General features: G+C 49.9%; 2 protein-coding genes across 2 annotated transcripts in view; one reads left to right on the forward strand and one right to left on the reverse strand.

Annotated features, from left to right (window-relative positions):
- The window catches only part of LOC147098174 (vitamin K-dependent gamma-carboxylase-like), a 287,219-nt gene that overhangs the window by 202,310 nt on the left and 62,292 nt on the right, over positions 1–22,617 (reverse strand). The gene's annotated exons all lie outside the window — the stretch shown is intronic.
- Positions 2,263–22,617, forward strand: part of LOC147098175 (vesicle-associated membrane protein 8-like) — a 36,926-nt gene continuing 16,571 nt past the window's right edge. Inside the window, exon 1 of the mRNA XM_085971380.1 lies at positions 2,263–2,424. Coding sequence (XP_085827506.1) covers positions 2,410–2,424 — 15 coding nt within the window. The 5' untranslated portion in view covers positions 2,263–2,409. The remainder of the gene's footprint in view (positions 2,425–22,617) is intronic.

The raw sequence follows: 22,617 nt of genomic DNA on the forward strand, positions 1-22,617 counted from the left end.
TTGCACTTGGCTTCCGCTTGCTCCCGGCGAAGAGACTCGAGGTGTTCGGCGCCTTCCCGGATGCTTCTCCTCCACTTTGTGCGGTCTTGGGCCAGGGATTCCCAGGTGTCGGTGGGGATGTTACACTTTTTCAAGGAGGCTTTGAGGGTGTCCTTGAAGTGTTTCCTCTGCTCACTTGCGGCTGTCTTGCCGTGTCGGAGCTCCGAGTAGAGCACTCGTTTTGGGATCTAGTATCAGGCATGCGGACAATGTGACCTGTCCGTCGGAGCTGATCGAGCGTGGTCAAAGCTTCGATGCTGGGGATGTTGGCCTGAGCAAGAACACTGACGTTGGTGCGCCTATCCTGCCAATGGATTTGCAGGATCTTGCGGAGGCAGCGTTGGTGGTACCTCTCCAGTGCTTTGAGGTGCCTGCTGTACATGGTCCATGTCTCTGAGGCATACAGGAGGGCGGGTATCACTACTGCTCTATAGACCATGAGCTTGGTGCCGGGTTTGAGGTCCTGACCTTCAAACACTTTCTTCCTCAGGCGACCGAAGGCTGCACTGGCACACTGAAGGCGGTGTTGGACTTCGTCATCGACGTTTGCCCTTGTTGACAGTAGGCTCCTAAGGTATGGAAAGTAGTCCACGTTGTCCAAGGCCACATCGTGGATTTTGATAATCAGGGGACTGTATTGTGTGGCGGGGGCAGGCAGGTAGAGGACCTTTGTCTTACGGATGTTTAGTGTAAAGCCCATGCTCTCGTACGCTTCGGTGAAGGTGTTGACGATGGTTTGGAGTTCGACCTCCAAGTGATCGCAGACGCAAGCGTCGTCTGCATACTGTAATTCGACGTTAGAGGATGGGACGACCTTGGATCTGGACTGGAGATGATGGAGGTTGAACAGTTTCCTGTTTGTTCTGTAAATTAGCTCCACTCCAGTGGGGAGCTTACTGAGGGTGAGATGGAGCATTGCAGCAAGGAAGATCGAGAAGAGCGTTGGTGCGATGACACAGCCTTGCTTGACCCCAGCCCATACGTGAATTGGGTCTGTGGTGGAACAGTTGGTCAGGATCACGGCTTGCATGTTGTCGTGAAGCAGGCGGAGGATGGTGACAAACATTTGAGGGCAGCCGAATTTGAGGAAGACACTCCATAATCCCTCACGGTTGACAGTGTCGATATGTTTGTGCGTGTGTGCTAGGCCATTGTAGCAGAGCCTGGTGTCCAATCATCTTGCCTTTGGACCAAGACCTTGCTCTGTCAAGCCCGTGTGGTAGCTGGTGTGCAACGGCCACCCCACGTTAAAAGAATTCACGCACAGGCATCTTCGGCCCTTTAAAATGAAGTTTGGGACCTGGAACGGCAGGACCCTCATGGACAATCCCATCAGTGACAGACCAGAACACCGTACTGCTATCGTTGCCCGGGAGCTCAGTCGTTTCAATATAGACATTGCCACCCTACGCGAGAACCGGCGGGCTGGGGAAGGCCAGCTCAAGGAGCAAGACGGTGGCTACACCTTCTTCTGGAAAGGCAAACCTGAAGAAGAACGCCGCCTCCATGGAGTAGGCTTCACCATAAAAAATGAGCTAGTTGGGCGTCTCAGCTAATGCGGCTTCCGCCCACGAAGGGGCACAATGGGCATGATCTTCACCGCGCATCAATTACAAGAGAAATGCAGGGAACAGCACCAACTGTTGTAATGTAGGAAGCGCGGCAATCAATTTGCGCACAGCAAGCTCCCACAAACAGCAATGATTTAATGACCAGATAATCTGTTTTTTAGTGCATGTTGGTTGAAAGAAAGACAGACTTGCATTTATATAGCGCCTTTCACGACCACCGGACGTCTCAAAGCGCTTTACAGCCAATGAAGTACTTTTGGAGTGTAGTCACTGTTGTAACGTTGAGGGATAAATGTTGTCCAGACACAAGGGACTTTAAATAGCGCCGTGGGATCTTATACACCCACCTAAGAGGCCAGACGGGGCCTCGGTTTAACGTCACAACCGAAAGACAGCAGCTCTGACAGTGCAGCGCTCCGTCAGTACTGCACTGAAGCGTCAGCCCTGGATAATGTGCTCAAGTCTCTGGGGGGGTGGGGGGGGAGGGGGGGTTGCGGGGAGAGGAAAGCAATTGATTGAAAACTTGCTCCCTTTTTGATTTGAGGACAGTGCAGTGCTGAGGGGGTTAATTTGTCACACATTCCTGTCCTTCAGTATCTGCCCAGTAGCAGCCTCCTGTGACGGGGTTGGACTCCACTGCATGGTAATTGAAAAGGAAGCAGGAAGTTGTGCGAGAAAATGATGACATTTAAGTAGCAGGAAGCGCCCTGAAAACTTTTGCTCGAGTTATTTGGACAGTAAAGTGTTTGCAACTCCTGGGTTAGAAGCTGAAAAAGGACTGATATTCCTGTGGGGAATCATGGCAGCAGCAGCAGTAAGTAGAGCTGGCAGCTTAATCTTTTGTTTCTTACCTGTGTATCAGAAGTTTGTTTGAAGCAGCATTCTCTCTGCTCGGCGCTCTGTGTGTTGGGTCCTGGAATGGGTGAGTCCGCTGTATTTGGTTTGTTCTGACTTGGGGCAGAGAGGCCCCAGCAAGTGAAGTTAAGGTTTCTCCCACAACCGGCTAGTGCGATTGTTCGTTTGTACAGCTTATTGTATCTTACTGCACAATTCACTGTGCAGGACATTCTGATACGTGGCAAATAGTTTCATTTGCCTCTAACCTGCCGTGTTACACTAAACTCTTGCTTTGAATCTTGGTAAAATAAGCACTTCCTTTTTTTTTGTGTTTCTCTTGACACACCTGATGGTTTGTTAATTGCACCGCCTTCGTGGAAAAGTGTGTCGCACCCTCGTTTCGTTTGCACTGATGTTATTTAAAGTCACCTCATTGTGTGACATAATTGAATTGAAAGTTGGAACAGCACAGGCACAATGGGCCAAATGGCCTCCTCCATCTGAGCTGTATCACCCTATGATTCTACCATGCTGAGAGACGAAAGATGATCCCTCTGCTCAGTGCCAACCACCTTTCATTGTGGCAGTGCCTCTCTGTCGCAAGTGGATATATTTTCCAGTCTACTGTTTTAAAATACCGAAGGCCAATCCTGATACAACAGTCTAATTTTCTGGGGGGGTTGGTGGTAGAAGTTTGTGCGGATTCTTTAACTCTCTTCACGATCCTGACTAATCTTAAACAAGAAACCCCAGGCTGACTTCATACCTGAGGAACTGGCAGCAGTTTCTTGCCTGGGGCAAATTCCTGATGGTTTGTTAACTGCACTGTTTTAGTGGAGAAGCGTCTGCCGCACCCTCACATATTTTATAGTCATCTCACTGGGTGACATCATTGAAGTGAGAATAACACCCTTTTCTTCTCCCGCTCTAATACAGAAGTTTGCCAAACACTTTCTTCAGGGAGTGGGTGCTCTTTTTAAATGGCTGTGCCGAGTTGGATGTGCAGATGTGTTTCTTGGTTTAATGTCTCATCTGAAAGATCACGTGGACAGTGCAGCACCCCCTCAGTACTGTATCGAAGTGTCAGCCTAGATTATGTGCTCAAGTGTGCCAAGCTGAGACAAGCTTGGACAATACTCTAAGATGGCAGGGTTGACAGACAATACAGTTTTCATTTAAAATTTCTTGCTGTTTAATGACTGGTATATTAACAGATGAACTGTCAAACTCATGAGAAGTACTGCACCCCAAAACACTACTTAAACTTTAAATAAATTTTTTTTAAACATCCCAATCATTAAATTAAGCATAAATAAGTTTAAAAAAATAATTTAAACAATAATTTTTTTTTTTGAAAAAAATAAATTTTTAATAAAAAGGGTCTAAAACTAAACTTACCTTATTGTAAGTTTAAAATAATAAACCTGTGGAAAAAAAAATTCTAAATTGCACTAAAACACCACTTACCTGTAAAAATAAATACTTACGTGCGCTTTTTACAAGCGTAAAGACCGGAGGCCTTTACACATGCGCAAATCCCCCAAAACAGAGGAAATCCAAGACGCACGCGCTGCCCCCTACAGCGCACGTGCTAGCCTCTTCACCTCTTGGGTTAGAGGAGAGGAAATGCCGGTTTTCAGCGCATGCGCTGTGCATGCTGAAAACCGGCATTTCATAATCATAATCATAATCAACTTTAGTGTCATTGTTAGTGCACAAGTGCATTTAGATTCCGTACTCATGCGTTTGGGGAGGAATTACTGCCCCATTGTAAGGGAGGGGAGAAATCAGACAGGGTTCCTGTCCCTCAGCTCTATCGAGAACTCCTGCCGGAAACTATGTGGCATTGGGTGAGGCTAAAATCGGGGCCTGCTCTGATGCCCATTTGTCTACATAGGGTTTAAGTGCAAATATCATTAAATCACTCACTGAATCCCACTGTCCGGCTCAGACATGAAGAATGGCCACTTTGGTGAAGGAGGGCGGTCATTATCCATGGTTGCTCAGCAAGAGTCAGCCAGCGCCTGTAGAAGACTATTATTATTCGCTGGTTGGCAGGCTCACTTTTGTTCCAGATCAACTTTTTCTGAAGATTCCGAGGCTGCCATTTTGTGTCACAGCAGATGTTCTAGTGGTGACAGAGCAGTGGTTCAATGGTTTTAAAAGCATCCCAACTACACCAGTGTGACATGTTTCCACAATGCCCATCTGGTGGTCTCTTCGAGTGCCTACTTAGAGGTAGTTTAAGAATTTAAGAACATAAGAAATAGGAGCAGGAGTAGGCCATATGGCTCATCGAGCCTGCTCCACCATTCAATAAGATCATGGCTGACCTCCTACATCACACAGAATCACAGAATCCCCACAGTGCAGATAGAGGCCATTTCGGCCCATCGAGCCTGCACTGACACATAGGCCTAGAAATTGGGTTTTGGCTTAGCCAGGGCTTTAGCGCCGGAAATTAGTGCCGGCGCTAAGTCCCCTGCGCGCGCCAAAAATTCAGTGGCGCCGCGCCCAAACGGCTGCCGGCGCTACTGAAGGGTCTTAGCGCCTGGAAAAGGGCGCTAACTGCCGTTTCGCGCCGCAATTCCGGTGCTGCGGCACCCGATGCGGTGCGGCAGGCTGGGGTAGTGCAGGCCTCCTCCTTCCGTTAAGGAGGAGCTGCCTGCACCCGGCCGCGGCCCGCACAAATCTGCTTAAAAATGAGCCCGGCACCTCGGACAAGTGCCAGGCTTGCATCTGTTCCGGGGGGGGGCGGGGGAGAGAAGTCCGGGGAGGGAGCTGCGGGCAGGCGGCCGGCGGGAAAGCGGCCGGCCGCCGCAGGGCCTTTAATGCGCCGGCGCTAACTGCAGTAAGGCACCTCTGACAAAACGCTGGTTGCGGCTGCCACGGGCGAGGCGGCCGCAACTCAATTTCGGAGTTCGGGCGGGTTACCACGGCAACCGGGACGCTGCGCACACCAATGACGTCATCGGTGCCGGCGCAGCGCTACCGGAGCAACGCCGATTTAGGGCCCCAGGGAATTTCACTACTGGCCATAACTCCGGCGCAAGGCCCTCTAGCGCCTCAAATGAGGCGCTAAGGCTACTGAATTTTCAGCCGATAGAGTTTTACAGCACAGAAAGAGGCCCTTCGGCCCATCGTGTCTGCGCCGTCCATCAATCCCTGTCCAGTCTAATCCCATTTTCCAGCATTTGGTCCATAGCCGTGTATGCAATGGCATTTCAAGTGCCCATCCAAATGCTTCTTGAATGTTGTGAGGGTTCCTGCCTCTACCACCCTTTCAGGCAGTGAGTTCCAGCTTCCAACCACCCTCTGGGTGAAAAAGTTCCTCCTCAAATCCCCTCTAAACCTCCTGCCCCTTACCTTGAATCTATGCCCCCTTGTTATTGACCCCCCTACTAAGGGGAAAAGTTCCTCTTTATCTACCCTATCTATGCCCCTCATCATTTTGTACACCTCAATCAGGTCCCCCCTCAGCCTCCTTTGCTCCAAGGAAAACAACCCCAGCCTGTTGAGTCTTTCTTCATAGCTGAGGCGTTCCATCCCAGGTAACATCCTGGTGAATCTTCTCTGCACCCTCTCCAAAGCAATCACATCCTTCCTATAGTGAGGCGACCAGAACTGCACACAGTACTCCAGCTGTGGCCTCACCAGCATTTTGTACAGCTCCATCATAACCTCCCTGCTCTTATATTCTATGCCTCTGCTAATGAAGGCAAGTATCCCATATGCCTTTTTAACCACCTTATCTACCTGTTCCGCTGCCTTCAGGGATCTATGTACATGTACACCAAGGTCCCTCTGACCCTCTGTACTTCCTAGGGTCCTACCACTCATTGTGTATTCCCTTGCCTTATTTGTCCGTCCAAAATGCATCACCTCGCACTTTTCCGGGTTAAATTCCATTTGCCACTTTTCCGCCCATCTGACCAACCCGTTAATATCGTCCTGTAGCCTGAGGCTTTCCTCCTCGCAATTTACCACCCCACCAATTTTCGTGTCATCCGCGAACTTACTGATCATACCCTTTACATTCTCATCCAAATCATTAATGTAGATCACAAACAGCAAGGGACCCAGCACCGATCCCTGAGGTACCCCACTGGACACAGGCTTCCAGTCACAAAAGCAACCTTCGGCCATCACCCTCTGCCTCCTGCCACTCAGCCAGTTTAGGATCCAACGCGCCAAGGCCCCCTGGATCCCATGGGCTCTTACCTTCTTGACCAGTCTCCTATGCGGGACTTTGTCAAAAGCTTTACTGAAGTCCATGTAAACCACATCCACAGCATTTCCCTCATCCACACACCTAGTCACCCCCTCGAAAAATTCAATCAGATTGGTCAGACATGATTTACCCTTGACAAAGCCATGCTGACTATCCCCGATTAATCCTTGCCTCTCCAAGTGGAGACTAATTTTGACCCTCAGAATTTTTTCCAATAATTTCCCTACCACAGATGTTAGGCTCACTGGCCTGTAATTCCCTGGTTTATCCCTGCTACCCTTCTTGAATAATGGTACTACGTTAGCTGTTCTCCAGTCCTCTGGTACATCCCCTGTGGCCAGAGAGGTTCTGAAAATTTGTGTCAGAGCCCCTGCAATCTCCTCCTTTGCCTCACACAACAGCCTGGGATACATCTCGTCCGGGCCTGGGGATTTATCCACTTTTTGGCCTGCTAAAACCGCTAGTACCTCCTCCCTCGCGATGCTAATATGTTCAAGTATGTCACAGTCCCCTTGCCCGACTTCTATGTCTACATCGTCTTTCTCCATAGTGAACACAGAGGCAAAAAATTCATTTAAAACCCCACCTACTTCATCTGGCTCTACACACAGCTTGCCACTTTGGTCCCTAATGGGCCCTACCCTTTCCCTGGTTATCCTCTTGCCCTTAATATACTTATAAAACATCTTAGGATTTTCCTTTATTTTGCTCGCCAATGTTATTTCATGGCCCCTCCTCGCCCTCCTAATTTCCTTTTTAAGTATGCCCCTGCACCTTTTATACTCCTCTAGGGCTTCCTCCGTCTTTTGTCTTTTGTAACTGCCAAAAGCCCCCCTTTTTTTCCTAATGCATTTTTGTATATCCCTTGTCATCCAAGGTTCCCTTTGCTTGTTGGTCCCACCCTTGACCTTTGCAGGAACATGTTGGTGTTGTACTCTCTCTATTTCCCTTCTGAAAGCCTCCCACTGTTTTGATGTGGATTTTCCTATAAGTAGCTGCTCCCAGTCCACTTTGGCCAGATCCTGTCTTATCTTATTAAAATCGGCCTTCCCCCAATTTAGAACCCTTATTTCCGGGCCGTCTTTGTCTTTTTCCATGACCACCTTAAATCTCACCGAATTATGGTCACTATCGCCAAAATGCTCTCCTACAGAAACTTCCACCACCTGCCCGGCTACATTCCCTAGAATTAGGTCCAGTACCGCCCCCTCTCTTGTAGGACTTTCTACATGTTGGCTCAAAAAGCTCTCCTGGATGCACTTTAAGAATTCTGCACCCTCTAAGCCTTTCACACTCTGACTATCCCAATTTATATTGGGGAAGTTGAAATCCCCCACTATTATTACCCTATTATTTTCACACTTTTCTGAGATTTGCCTACATATCTGTTCCTCTATCTCCCCCTGACTGTTTAGGGGCCTATAGTACACTCCCAGCAAAGTGCTTGACCCCTTTTTGTTTTTAAGTTCTACCCATATGGCCTCATTAGAGGAACCCGCTAATATATCATCCCTCCTTACAGCAGTAATTGACTCCTTAATTAATATTGCAACACCCCCTCCCCTTTTACACCCCCCTCTGTCTCGCCTCAAGATTCTATACCCCGGAATATTGAGCTGCCAGTCCTGACCCTCCCTCAACCATGTCTCCGTGATAGCAACAATATCGTACTCCCATGTGTTCAACAACAACTTCAGTTCATCCACCTTATTTGCAAGACTCCTTGCATTAAAATAAATGCCTTCCAGCCCTGCCATATTCCCTTTTGCCTTCACATCTTTGCTCTGCCTTCCCTGCTGACTTGTTTTTTCCTCCGTATTTGGCTGTACATCACCCCCTACTATAGCTCCACTCTGTATCCCATCCCCCTGCCAAGTTAGTTTAAACCCCCCCCAGCAGTGCTAACAAACCTCCCCGCAAGGATATTGGTTCCCCTCTGGTTCAGGTGTAAACCGTCCGACTTGTACAAGTCCCACCTGTCCCAGAAGCAGACCCAGTGATCCAGGAAACTAAAGCCCTCCCTCCTGCACCATCCCTTTAGCCACGCATTCATCTGTTCTATCCTCCCATTCCTATACTCACTATCCCACCCTATCCCCGTAACCCCACGTATTTAATCCCCTAACACTAAGGGTCAATTTATCCTCGCCAAATCAACCTAACCTGCACATCTTTGGACTGTGGGAGGAAACCGGAGCACCCGGAGGAAACCCACGCAGACACAGGGAGAATGTGCAAACTCCACACAGACAGTCGCCTGAGGCCAGATTTGAACCCGGGTCCCTGGCGCTGTGAGGCAACAGTGCTAACCACTATGCCACCGTGCCCCCCTTCATCTCCACTTTCCCGCCCTCTCCCCATATCACTTGATTCCCTTAGTGGCCAAGAATCTATCGGTCTCAGCCTTGAATATACTCAATGACTCAGCATCCACAGCCCTTTGTGGTAGAGTATTCCAAAGACTCACAACCCTCTAGTGAAGAAATGTCTCCTCCTCTCAGTCCTAAATAGCCAATCCCTTATCCACAATCTATGCCCCCTAGTTCTAGACTCTCCAGCCTCTCAGCATCTACCCTGTCAAGCCCTCTAAGAATGTTATACCTTTCAATGAGATCACCTTTCTTTCTTCTAAACTCCAGAGAGTATCGGCCCATTCTGCTCAATCTCTCCTCATAGGACAGCCCTCTCATCCCAGGAATTAGTCCAGTGAACCTTCGTTGCACCCCTTCCAAGACAACTATATCCTTCCTTAGGTAAGGAGACCAAAACTGTGCACAGTACTCCAGGTGTGGTCGCACCAAGGCCTTGCAGCAAGGCTTCCTTACTCTTATACTCCAAACTCCTTGCAATAAAGGCTAACATATCGGCCCAGAAATTCGGGTCTCCACGGGTGAGTACGCACAGGGTACTCACCCGTAAGCCCAATGGAAGTGCCGGATTCCTGCATGCACTGCGCATGCGCGGGAAACCGGCACTTCCGTTCCCCTGAAAGCAGGGGTTCAGAGGTCGAACGCGTGCGCGGGAGAGGCTGCGCGTGCGCATCGAACTTCGGTTTTTTTCCCAGGTTTTCCCGGGAGGGTAAGTCTGCAGAAGTTAGACATATAAAAAGCAGGCGTAAGGCCTGCTTTTTACAAGGTAAGTGGTGAATTAATTAAAATTAAAACATTTTTCCACAGGTTTATTGTTTTTAAATACTTTAAAGAAAGGTAAGTTTATTTTTAGCCGTTAGAAAATAAAATTATTTTTTTCAAAAATTTAAATTATTGTTTAAAATAGTTATTTCATGTAATTTATAGTTTATTTTAAAAATGTGATGTTTTTTTTAAATTTATTTGAAGATTTAGTGATTTTTGGGGCTTATAGTATTTATAAGTTTGACAGGTCCTGTCAAACTTATGAATGGAGCATTCCCTGCTACCATTGGCTCCCCATGGCCCACGTGATCCCAGGGGACGCATCGAACTAACTGCGCCCCTGGGATACGCAAGCACTGCGCGCCGGCACTTGGAGCAGGCCCAGGATCGGAATCCCACGCAGGCCCACAGCTCAACGGCCGGCGCGCTAGGTAAGTGCAGGTCGGGGGCTTACACCCACGGGAAGCCCCCGGCCCGAATCATAATCATAATCAACTTTATTGTCATTGTTAGTGCACAAGTGCAGTACAACGAAATGTAGGCTTGCGGCTCCCGAGAGTGTACATTTAGATTAAGACATTTAAATATTCAACATTCTGGGCCATTGTTTGCCTTCCTAATTGCTTGCTGTATCTGCATGTTAACTTTCTGTACTGTGTCCATGACAGCTAGAATTGAGACTATCCCAACTATTTCATACACATCCCTTCTCGCAGACTGAGGAGAATCCCTTCCCATCAGTCTGGTTTTGAACTCCGGGCCCCAGAAATTAAAGGCGAGTGCAGAGTTTTTGCTGCAATTGGTAAAAAACACACTCATTTTACGCATGGTCTATTCTTGGTAATGTAATGCCATTTACAGAGTTTGGTATCACAACAGCAGCAGTGAATCACTGTGCTCAACCAGTACTGTAACCGCCAGATAACTGCAAGCTGCTTCTTTGCCGATCAGTGCAAGATTTAGATAATAACATGAGATCCTTATTTCAAAATCGAATTAAAAGCTGTACAAGAGAAAATGGCGGCGATAGCACAGTTAAGTACTTCTTAAAGGTATATGGTTTAGCTCTTCATGGTGGATCAGTGGGTAAACATACCAAGCCATCCAGATTTGGTCCCAAGTTCCATCCCCAGTCTGCTGAGTTGGCTGATCTCAGCTGGGGCAGCTGTAAGGGCACCTCTAGGCTAGTGAGAGAATAATATCATCTCGGGCTCCTGCTCCTGATTGCTATCCCGTGACCTTGCTGGAAAATGTGGCGTATGGACCTTTGGCGAGGATAGGATCAAGCTTGGCTGTGATGTCTTTGTGGTTGAATAGCCTACTGTCGGGCTCACACATGAAAGATGGCCACATTGATAAAGCCACAGAGAGTGGCTGGCACCTTTGGAACTGCAGCCCAGTTAATCCCAGAGATGGTTAACATTAATCTGCATCGAACTAACTGCGCCCCTGGGATACGCAAGCACTGCGCGCCGGCAGTTGGAGGAGGCCCAGGATCGGAATCCCACGCGGGCCCACAGCTCAACGGCCGGCGCGGTAGGTAAGTGCAGGTTGGAGGCTTGCACCCGCAGGAAGCCTCCGACCCGAATTTCTGGGCCAACGTTTCAGGTCAATGACCCTTCGTTAGAACTGGAAAAAGCTGGAGGTGGAACAGGTTTTTAAGCAAGTGCAGGGGCAGGGAAAGGGGGAGGGGAGGAAAGAACAAAAGGGAAGGTCTGTGATAGGATGGAAGGAGAGATTAAGAGACATTAAGAGAGATTAAGGGCTGGATTTTGTGAATGGAGACGTGCTGGAGGCGGGACTGCTGCTTGTCGGGTCTCAGTCCCGCCTCCATCATGTTCTGGCCAACCAGAGGGATTTTCCCCTGATTGACTTTATTAAGCCCGCCCTGCGGGCTCAGCAGGCCAATTAAAGGGCAGTCACTGACAGAGCACGTCAACGTCTGACGTGCCATCTGTCAAGACTTCTGTGTGAAGTTGTCAAACACTGACATTCTGTGTAGTTTGATGAGGCCTTGTGTTCAGGACTCATCAAACCTTTCAACTTTGTAGAAAGCAGATGACTGTTGGTTCGGAGGCGGGATGGGGGTGGGTTTGCCATCCGTCCCCACTTTCTGCAACTTTACCGGCTGTCCCACCTCCATACCCGCCTCCTCGGGGCTCACAAAATCCAGCCCAAAGAGATGGTGCGAGGCAAGAGGAGATGGTAATGGGACAAGTTCAGAAACAAAAGATGGCTCTAGAAGAAGTGTAAATGGCACTGGCAGAATGAAAGACAGCTGCCATGTGGGAGAGAGAAAAAACAATATATAAAGTAAATGGAATTAAAAGGGATGGGGCTGAAATTGTTGACCTCTATGTTGAGTCCAGAAGGCTGTAAAGTGCCTTTACCGAGGCCGCACACGCACAGTGCCCCACAGTTGACCCCCAGCAGTGCGGGCCATGCTTTCCTCAGCTCCCTGGGAGAAGGCCCGTCACTGGGTCCGTGCTGGCTGGGGGGAGAAGAGAGGATCAGAGGGGGCGAGAGAGAGGGGAGGGGAGAGAGAGAGAGGAGGGGGGAGGGGGGGGAGAGAGAGAGACAGAGAGAGAGAGAGAGGAGAGAGGAGGGGAGAGGGAGGAGGGGGAGAGAGAGAGGGGAGGGAGAGAACGAGAGAGGGAGAGGAGGGGAAGAGAAAAGAGGGGGAGAGAGAGAGGAGAGAGAGAGAGGAGGGGAGAGAGAGAGGAGGAGGGAGAGAGAGGAGGGAGAGAGAGGAGGGAGAGGGAGGGGGTGGGAGAGAGGAGGAGGGGAGAGAGAGGAGGGGAGAGAGAGGAGGGGGAGAGAGAGGAGGGGGAGAGAGAGAGAGGAGGGAGAGAAAGAGAGAGAGAGGAGGGGGCAGTGAAAGAGAGGTGAGAGAGATAGAGGGAGGAGGGGGAGAGAGAGGAGGGGAGAGAGAGAGGAGGGGGAGAGAGAGAGGAGCGGGAGAGAGAGGAGGGGGGAGAGAGGGAGAGGAAGGGGAGGGGGGAGAGAGGGGAGGGGGGAGAGAGAGGTGGGAGAGAGAGGAGGGGAGAGAGAGAGGAGGGGGAGAGAGAGAGAGGAGGGAGAGAGAGAGGAGGGGGGAGAGAGAGAGGAGGACTGGAACTCCGGGGGTAAAGAGCATGGAGAGCAGAGTAGTGATGGGGAAGAACGTGATTCAAGTCTAAAGGGGTGGTGGGGAATGAGAGCGAGAACATGATCCAGATTGTAAGACGGATCACGTTCTTCCAACCCCACCCTCTTTACAACCACACCACGTTCTCCCTCTCCTCCCTCTTGACCTGGCTGATTTCTCAGAAAGCCCGGTGTGTGTGTGGCAAGTGACATCATTGGACTGGATGAAATCCAGAAGTCATGACACTGTCACTATTCACTTCATACCCAATAAACCTGTTAACAATCCGTGACCCACACACAATGCCCCATCTATAGAAGGGAGGGGGGGCTATGTGGGCAAGGGGAGCAGGTCAGGAACTTGGGGAAGGAGGTCAGAAACTTGGGGTGTGGAGGTCAGGAACAGGGGGAGGGGGCGGTCGGGAACAGGGGGAGGGGGAGGTCAGGAACTCGGTGGGGGGAGAAGGTCAGAAACAGGCGGGGAGGCAGTTCGAAACTTGAGGGGCAGAAGTCAGAAACTTGGGGGGTGGAAGTCAGGAACATGGGCAGGGGAGGGGGGAGGTCAGGATCTCGGTGGGGAGGGTGTTTGTCAGAAACTGGGGGGAGGAGATCAGAAACTGGGGGGAGGAGATCGGAAACTGGGGAGGGAGGAGATCAGAAACTGGGGGGAGGAGATCGGAAACTGGGAGGAGGAGATCAGAAACTGGGGGGAGGAGAAGGAGATCAGAAACTGGGGGAGGAGATCAGAAACTGGGGGGAGGAGATCAGAAACTGGGGGGAGGAGATCGGAAACTGGGGGGAGGAGAAGGAGATCAGAAACTGGGGGAGGAGATCTGTTAAGTCTGTGGGTTGTATTATAAATAATCACAGACTCCACTGTTAACAAAATAAAACACGTCTTTACTATTCAGAGGCTCGGGCGATTCTGCCCTAGTTAACGTATCACAACCCTTATATACTGGTGTGGTCACTATCGGTATTACAGTATACATGAGCCAATAGATAGTGCCACCCTAAAGTAGTGCTCTTAAAGGCGAACGGTTACATTCTATAGTTCCCTTAAAGGTAAACGGTTACATACACAACACTCCTCCCTTCCTAGCTTATTACTTACAGAATCCCGTTAAACATACAATCTTCAACTTTATATAAACAGTTTGCAGATATACTCTCGATGGAGTCAACGTCATATAACAATTTACAGATATACTCTCAATGGAGTCAACGTCATATAACAGTTTACAAACATACTCTCAGTGGAATCAGTTTACAGGTTCAGTCTCTGTGGGAACAGTTCATAAATTCAGTCTCTGGTATTAATTCGTTCCAGACAGCATCCTCCATAGCCTTTTTTTTTAACAGCTTGTACTTTCGTCCTGTTGAACCAGCAGTGCGGACTTATACAACCCACTGGCTGTCTTGATAATGTCCCTGGATTTTTTTTACAAATTTAGCACCTTTCGTAGTGTTCGGACTGAGGTAGTAGAAGTAATAATATTTTAAACAGTTATTATTTTCTGCTTCTTCTTTTTCTTTTCTGCCTTTTTGAAACTCTCCGAGCTCTTTTCCCGGCTGCCATCTGTAGCGCCACCAACTCTCTATGTTCCTTAGACCTTAAGTGCTTCCTCAGGATTTCAGCACTTTGGGAGTTCCCATCACAATTTGGGCAGACCACATCCTCATAACATTCGGTGTCACTCAACAGGTCAAAACCCTTCTTCAAGCAATCATATTCATCCTGCTCTTCCTCGGATGTCTGCCCTTCCTTCCCTCCTGGCCTCATTTGTGCGTTCAATCCTTTCCCTTCCTTCAGGGATTTCGTTATCAGGCTATTTAATCCTTCTACTGAAGTAGCTGTTTCCCCATTCTCCTGTTCCCCTGGACGTAATTCAGCGTACTCCTCCATTTCATCCATCATTTTCTCCAATGCTTTCATCTTCTCTTCCTCTTGTACTTTGGCTTCCAGTGCTTGGAGAAGTTGCGCCTCGATGCTCTCTAGCTCATGTTCAGGGCCCATTCCCAGTTGAAACTGTTCTTCAAGTCGGTCAACCTCGGTAATTGCCGCCTCATATTTGTCTTGGGCTTCCTTCCATATTTTTATGAGTTCTGCCATGTCTTTCACCTCTACATCCTCATCTATGTATGGAACTTCTACCGATGAGTCTGTCTTGGCCCTGAGCTCCTCAAGAATTTCCTGCAGCCTTTGGACTTCTTGCTCATGTTCAACCTTTAGTTGCTCATATACTTCCAACGAAACTAGCTTTTCGGAGGTTGCTGAGTTAACCCCCTCCAGAATTGTAGTCTGGGCCTGTTCATACTGTTTTTTCAACTTCTCGCACTCTGCTTGTAAGGAGTCGTAGAGAAGAACTGGAATAAAATCCTGGCTTCCTGAAGATTCCTCTTCATTTGTTTCTTTCGCAATTTCTTGTTGGAGTTCAGCCAAGGCTGCTATGCTATCTGCCTCTCGAAGTCTCACTGCCATCAACTCTTCTTTATTCTTGCAGTCCATCTCAGCCATTTCCCGTTTACTTTCATTTAACTGAGTGAGTAGTCCCTTATTTTGGGCTGAGAGATATTGCACCTTCTCATGTAGACCATTGCACTCCTTCTCTGCTTGACATAGCTGATTACCGCTGATTTGGTTCTGCGTTTCAAGTTCCAACATCCTTTGCTTAGCTTCTTTCAGTTTCGCCCCTATAAGCTCCTCTTGCAACATGGCCACATTATTCTCATCAGGTAAAGAAGCGTTTCTCTTTTCCATGTCCAAGATTTGTTTCTGCATCTCCTTAAGAGCACCCTGTGATTCAACTTCTCTTAACTTTGCCTGCACTAGCTCCGTCTCTAATTGCAGAACAAAATCCTCAGTGCAGCGTGATTTGCCCTTCTGCTGTATCTCTAGATCATGCAAATATTCTAACCCCTGAACATCATCAGGGAGATGTGATCGGTAATTGGTCACGATGGCTCTATGGTCGCTCTCTGCTTGAGCCAGTAGGTTCTGTTGTCTTTCCAGACTCTCCCATTCGGTGTCATAGAACTTTTTCATTGTTTTCATCTCTTGTACGAGGCGGTAACTTAATTGTTCTAATTGTTGTTGTACTTTGAAATAGCGTTGAGTTCGAGCCCGGTGTTCCTCCGTAATGCATATGTCTGTAGCTTGAACAGACTCAGAATTCTCTGTCTTTATGCACGCCATCGATATTCCAACCTTAGTCCGTGAGTTAATGTTAACCTTGTTTTTCATACATAAGCTGGACTTATCGTCTTCCGGCTCAGAGTCTGAGCTGCTTGTCTGCACCGAGTCCTCACTCGTCATTGCTTGTCGGTAGTGCCATTCCATGTCTATTTTCTTGATCCACTCCCGTCCTAGAAGTGGTGGTCCTCCCTCAGGTAGTACGTACAAATTCATTCTTGGGTGTACTTTACCCCTATCTCTCACCTTGACTCTTATTTTCCCCATGGGGTATACGCGATGCCCCGTGTATGTCTGTAATACGAACTTGGTATTTCTTAAGGGTATGTGAGAGAATAGTCGGTGGTAGTCCTTTTGGTTGATGACTGATACAGCTGATCCCGTGTCCAGCTCCATTCGTACTTGGACTCCAGCTATTTTTAGTGTGACCCAGATCGTCTGTAGATCAGTTACTTTACCCACATTGTGGATTCTCAGACTATCCAACTCCTGGCTGTTTGGGTCTGAGTCTGAATTTTGTTCGTCTGAACTCTTTTCAGCCACCTGATGCACCTTGTTGTACTTTCCTTGTGGTGGTGGCTTCCTTTGCTTGTTGGTCTTCTTTCCGGACCTGCATACCTTCGCGATGTGACCCAGTTTGCCACATTTCCTGCACTCTTGATTCTTAAACCAGCACTGATTCTGGTCGTGCGTTGTCTTTCCACAACGGTAGCATTTGGAAGTGTTTGCTGTAATTTGATCCACCCCGAGTGCCGCCGCCTTTAGCTGCATTTCCGCCGTCCCTTTCGCTGCGGCTTCGTGCGATGAAGCTATGAGGACAGCCCTGTCCAGTGTGAGGTCGTTTTCTTCCAGAAGTCGCTTCTGCGTTCCTTCTTTGGCCAAGCCGCATACGAACTTGTCCCGCAGCGCCTCTGTCACATTCCCTCCAAACTGGCAGTATTTCGCTAGCTTACGCAGTTCGACTAAGTATTCCGCATTGCTTTCATCTTGCCTCTGGGTTCTGGCGTAAAATTTAAATCGTTCAGCCAGCATCAACGGTGTGGGGTTCAAGTGATCCTTCAGCACTGTTACGATCTCTTCGAAGGTCTGGTCCACTGGTTTAACTGGTGCTATCAGATGTTTCAAAAGCCCGTATGTTTTTGCTCCCATCGAATTTAACAAAGTTATTGCCTTGTTGTATATGGCTACGCAATATATTCCTATGCGTTCCCCATACGTGGCCCTGTCTTCTATTTCAGCATTAAAATCATTAATATTTCCTCGCTTAGGCATCTTCTTCTCTTTCCGAGAACAGCACAAGTATTTCTTTACTTATTATTAATTTTCTTCTCTTCTTGAGAACAACACAAGTATTGCTTTACTTATTTCTTGTTTCTGAAAATTCTAATTAATTTTCTAAGATGGCGGTTTCCCGCTTCTGCCTTCTTCCCCTGCGGTTTTCCCGTGAAAAATGGCGGCTTTCCTGCGCTTCTCGCTCTCCCCGCCCACTTCAATGGCGGTTTTCCCGCGCTTGACGGTCTTCGCCCGTCCCCCGACGCTGTCTTTCAGCCCTAGTGCGGCCCTTATCAGCGGATGCGATCGATGGCCCGGCTGCGCCTCGCACTTGAAAGCGGCCCCCGGCCTCTGGCTCACCCGCTCGCGCGGATCTTGCTCGCTCCCTCCCGGGCTCTGGCTTACCCGCTCGCGCGTTTCACCGCGGCTCTTATCAGGGATTGCGATCGCCCTGTCTTTGCAGCCAACGCTGCGGCTTACCCACGAGGTTATGGAGGCTTCAGGGTCCTAATGCCTGTCGCTTCCAGCCTGTCGGTTCCAGACTGGTGAGGATTGAGACCTCTCGCCAACGTCCTGTCTTCGGACGAAGCCGCCGTGGAACAACTGCTGCAGGGTTCGAATCCTGACTCGTCGCCAATGTTAAGTCTGTGGGTTGTATTATAAATAATCACAGACTCCACTGTTAACAAAATAAAACACGTCTTTACTATTCAGAGGCTCGGGCGATTCTGCCCTAGTTAACGTATCACAACCCTTATATACTGGTGTGGTCACTATCGGTATTACAGTATACATGAGCCAATAGATAGTGCCACCCTAAAGTAGTGCTCTTAAAGGCGAACGGTTACATTCTATAGTTCCCTTAAAGGTAAACGGTTACATACACAACAAGATCAGAAACTGGGGGGAGGAGATCAGAAACTGGGGGGAGGAGATCGGAAACTGGGGGGAGGAGATCGGAAACTGGGGGGAGGAGGTCAGAAATTGGGGGGAGGAGGTCAGGAACTTGGGAGGGAGGTCAGGAACTTGGGAGGGAGGTCAGGAACTTGGGAGGGAGGTCAGGAACTTGGGAGGAGGTCAGGAACTTGGGGGGAGGAGGTCAGGAACTTGGGAGGGAGGAGGTCAGGAACTTGGGGGGAGGAGGTCAGGAACTTGGGAGGGAGGAGGTCAGGAACTTGGGAGGGAGGTCAGGAACTTGGGGGGAGGTCAGGAACTTGGGGGGAGGAGGTCAGGAACTTGGGAGGGAGGAGGTCAGGAACTTGGGAGGGAGGAGGTCAGGAATTTGGAGGGAGGTCAGGAACTTGGGAGGGAGGAGGTCAGGAACTTGGGGGGAGAAGGTCAGGAACTTGGGGGGAGGTCAGGAACTTGGGAGGGAGGAGGTCAGGAACTTGGGAGGGAGGTCAGGAACTTGGGAGGGGGGAGGTCAGGAACTTGCGAGGGAGGTCAGGAACTTGGGAGGGAGGAGGTCAGGAACTTGGGGGGAGGAGGTCAGGAACTTGGGGGGAGGAGGTCAGGAACTTGGGGGGAGGTCAGGAACTTGGGAGGGAGGAGGTCAGGAACTTGGGAGGGAGGTCAGGAACTTGGGAGGGGGGAGGTCAGGAACTTGGGAGGGAGGTCAGGAACTTGGGAGGGAGGAGGTCAGGAATTTGGAGGGAGGAGGTCAGGAATTTGGAGGGAGGTCAGGAACTTGGGGGGGAGGAGGTCAGGAACTTGGGAGGGAGGTCAGGAACTTGGGAGGGAGGAGGTCAGGAACTTGGGGGGAGGAGGTCAGGAACTTGGGGGGAGGAGGTCAGGAGCTTGGGGGGAGGAGGTCAGGAATTTGGAGGGAGGAGTTCAGGAATTTGGAGGGAGGTCAGGAACTTGGGAGGGAGGAGGTCAGGAACTTGGGAGGGAGGTCAGGAACTTGGGAGGGAGGAGGTCAGGAATTTGGAGGGAGGAGGTCAGGAATTTGGAGGGAGGTCAGGAACTTGGGGGGGAGGAGGTCAGGAACTTGGGAGGGAGGTCAGGAACTTGGGAGGGAGGAGGTCAGGAATTTGGAGGGAGGTCAGGAACTTGGGAGGGAGGAGGTCAGGAGCTTGGGGGGAGGAGGTCAGGAACTTGGGGGGGAGGAGGTCAGGAACTTGGGAGGGAGGTCAGGAACTTGGGAGGGAGGAGGTCAGGAGCTTGGGGGGAGGAGGTCAGGAACTTGGGGGGAGGAGGTCAGGAGCTTGGGGGGAGGAGGTCAGGAATTTGGAGGGAGGAGGTCAGGAATTTGGAGGGAGGTCAGGAACTTGGGAGGGAGGAGGTCAGGAACTTGGGAGGGAGGTCAGGAACTTGGGAGGGAGGAGGTCAGGAATTTGGAGGGAGGTCAGGAACTTGGGGGGGAGGAGGTCAGGAACTTGGGAGGGAGGAGGTCAGGAATTTGGAGGGAGGTCAGGAACTTGGGAGGGAGGAGGTCAGGAACTTGGGAGGGAGGTCAGGAACTTGGGGGGAGGTCAGGAACTTGGGAGGGAGGAGGTCAGGAACTTGGGAGGGAGGTCAGGAACTTGTTTGGGGCGGGGGGGGCGGCGGCAGGGGGTGGCAGAAGATCTTAACCCACGAGGATGAGCCCTATCTGTTCCAAGTGAGCTCTGTTCTATCTGGAGTAGGCAGTCAGAATGGCTCGAATTATACTTTGCAAAGTAATGGATTACGTAGCCAGGGAGGATCTAATTACACATTCCAGAGAATCTGCTGACCGCATCTTGCCTCCAAGGGGACCAATCAGCAATCAGGTCTTGCCATCCAAGGGGACCAATCAGAACTTTGTTGCAAATACACACAGCCATTTTCAAATTCTCATCCTTGTTTTCAAATCCCTCCATAGCCTCGCCCCTCCTTAACTCTGTAATCTCCTGCAGCCCTATAATCTCCCTAGACTTCTGCACTCCGCCTATTCTGGCCTTTTGAACATCCCCAATTTTAAATGCCTAGGTCTTAAACTTTGGAATAACAACAGAAAACGTTGGAAAAACTCAGCAGGCTGGGCAACGTCCGTGGAGAGAGAAACAGAGTTAACGTTTCAGGTCGAAACCCTTCATCAGAACTGAGAAAAAAGCAGGAAATGAAACGGATGAAAAAGCAAGTTTGGGGGCTGGGAAATGAGGGAGGGGATGAAAGAACAAAAGGGAAGGTCTGAGGGGAGAAGAGACATTGAGAGATATTCAAGACGAGACGAGATGTAATAGGACAGGTAAAGAAACAAAAGATGGCTCTGGATGAAGTGTGAAACGCGCTGGCAGAGTGAGAGACAGCTGCCATGTGGGAGAGAGAGAAAGGGAAAGGCACAAACCGAAGGTGTGGATAAAAAATATATAGAAGTATGATAGGGGCCGAGGTTATGATCTGAAACTGTTGAACTCGATATTGAGTCCGGAAGGCTGTAAAGTGCCTAAACGGAAGATGAGGTGCTGTTCCTCGAGCTTACGCTGAGCTTCCGTGGAACATTGCAAGAGCCCGAGGACGGTGAGGTCCAAGTGGGAATGGAGCGGTGAATTAAAATGACAGGCGACCGGAAGCTCGGGGTCACCCTTACGGACTGAACGGAGGTGTTCCGCAAAGCAGTCACCCAATCTGCGTTTGGTCTCCCCAATGTAGAGGAGACCGCATCGTGAGCAGCAAATACAGTATACTAGATTGCGAGAAGTACAAGTAAATCGCTGTTTCACCTGGAAGGGGTGTTTGGGGCCCTGGACAGTGGGAAGGGGGGAGGTATAAGGGCAGGTGTTGCATCTCCTGCGCTTGCACGGGAAGGTGCCGGGCGAAGGGGAAGGGGTGCTGGGGGTGATAGAGGAGTGGACTAGGGTGTCGCAGAGGGAGCGGTCCCTACGGAATGCTGAAAGGGGAGGTGAGGGGAAGATGCGTTTGGTGGTGGGATCACGTTGGAGGTGGCGGAAATGGCGGAGGATGATGCGTTGAATGTGGAGGCTGGTGGGGTGAAAGGTGAGGACAAGGGGAACTCTATCGTGGTTCCGGGAGGGAGGGGCAGGGGTGAGGGCAGAAGTGCGGGAGATAGAACGGACGCGGTCGAGGGGCGTGTCAACCACGGTAGAGGGGAATCCTTGGTTGAGGAAAAAGAAAGACATGTCGGAAGCACTGGTATGGAAGGTGGCATCGTCGGAGCAGATACGGCGGAGACGGAGAAACTGGGAGAATGGAATAGAGTCCTTACAGGAGGCGGGGTGGGAGGAAGTGTAGTCCAGGTAGCTGTGGGAGTCAGTGGACTTGTAGTGAATGTTGGTCAATAACCTATCCCCAGAGATGGAGACGGAGAAGTCGAGGAAGGGAAGGGAAGAGTCGGAGATGGACCATGTGAAGGTGAGGGAAAGGTGGAAATTGGAGGCAAAGTGAATGAAATTGTTTAGTTCAGGGCGAGAGCAGGAAACGGCACCGATACATTCATCAATGTACCGGAAAAAGAGGTGAGGGAGGGGACCCGAGTAGGACTGGAACAAAGAGTGTTCCACATATCCCACGAAAAGGCAAGCATAGCTAGGACCCATGCAGGTACCCAAAGCGACACCTTTGATTTGGAGGAAATGAGTGGAATCAAAGGAGAAGTTGTTCAATGTGAGAACAAGTTCAGCCAGGCGGAGGAGGGTGGTGGTGGATGGGGACTGGTTGGGCCTCTGTTCAAGGAAGAAGCGGCGCGCCCTCAGGCCATCCTGGTGGGGGATGGAAGTGTAAAGGGATTGTACGTCCATGGTGAAAAGGGGGCGGTTGGGGCCAGGAAACTGGAAACTGTTAAAGTGGCAGAGGGCGTCTGAAGAGTCGCGGATGTAGGTGGGAAGAGACTGGACAAGCGGAGAAAAAATAGAGTCGCGATAGGAAGAGATAAGTTCTGTGGGGCAAGAACAGACTGAAACAATGGGTCTACCAGGGCAGTCCTGTTTGTGGATCTTGGGAAGGAGGTAGAAGCGGGCTGTGCGGGGTTGGGGAACGATGAGGTTGGCGGCTGTGGGGGGAAACTTTGGAAATCCCTCCCTAAATCTCTCCGCTTCTCTTTCCTCCTTTAAGATGCTCCTTAAAACCTACCTCTTCGACCAAGCTTTTGATCATCTGCCCTAACATCTCCTTATATGGCTTGGTGTCAAATTTTGTGGTTTTTTGATAACGCTCCTGTGAAGCACCTTGGGATGTTTTATTAGGTTAAAGGCACTATAAATATAAGTTGTTGTTTTGTTGTAGTACAAAAAA

The sequence above is a fragment of the Somniosus microcephalus genome, chromosome 30 (genome assembly GCF_052327205.1).
Source record: "Somniosus microcephalus isolate GS21.2 chromosome 30, FLI_Smic_1.0, whole genome shotgun sequence".
Lineage (NCBI taxonomy): Eukaryota > Metazoa > Chordata > Chondrichthyes > Squaliformes > Somniosidae > Somniosus > Somniosus microcephalus.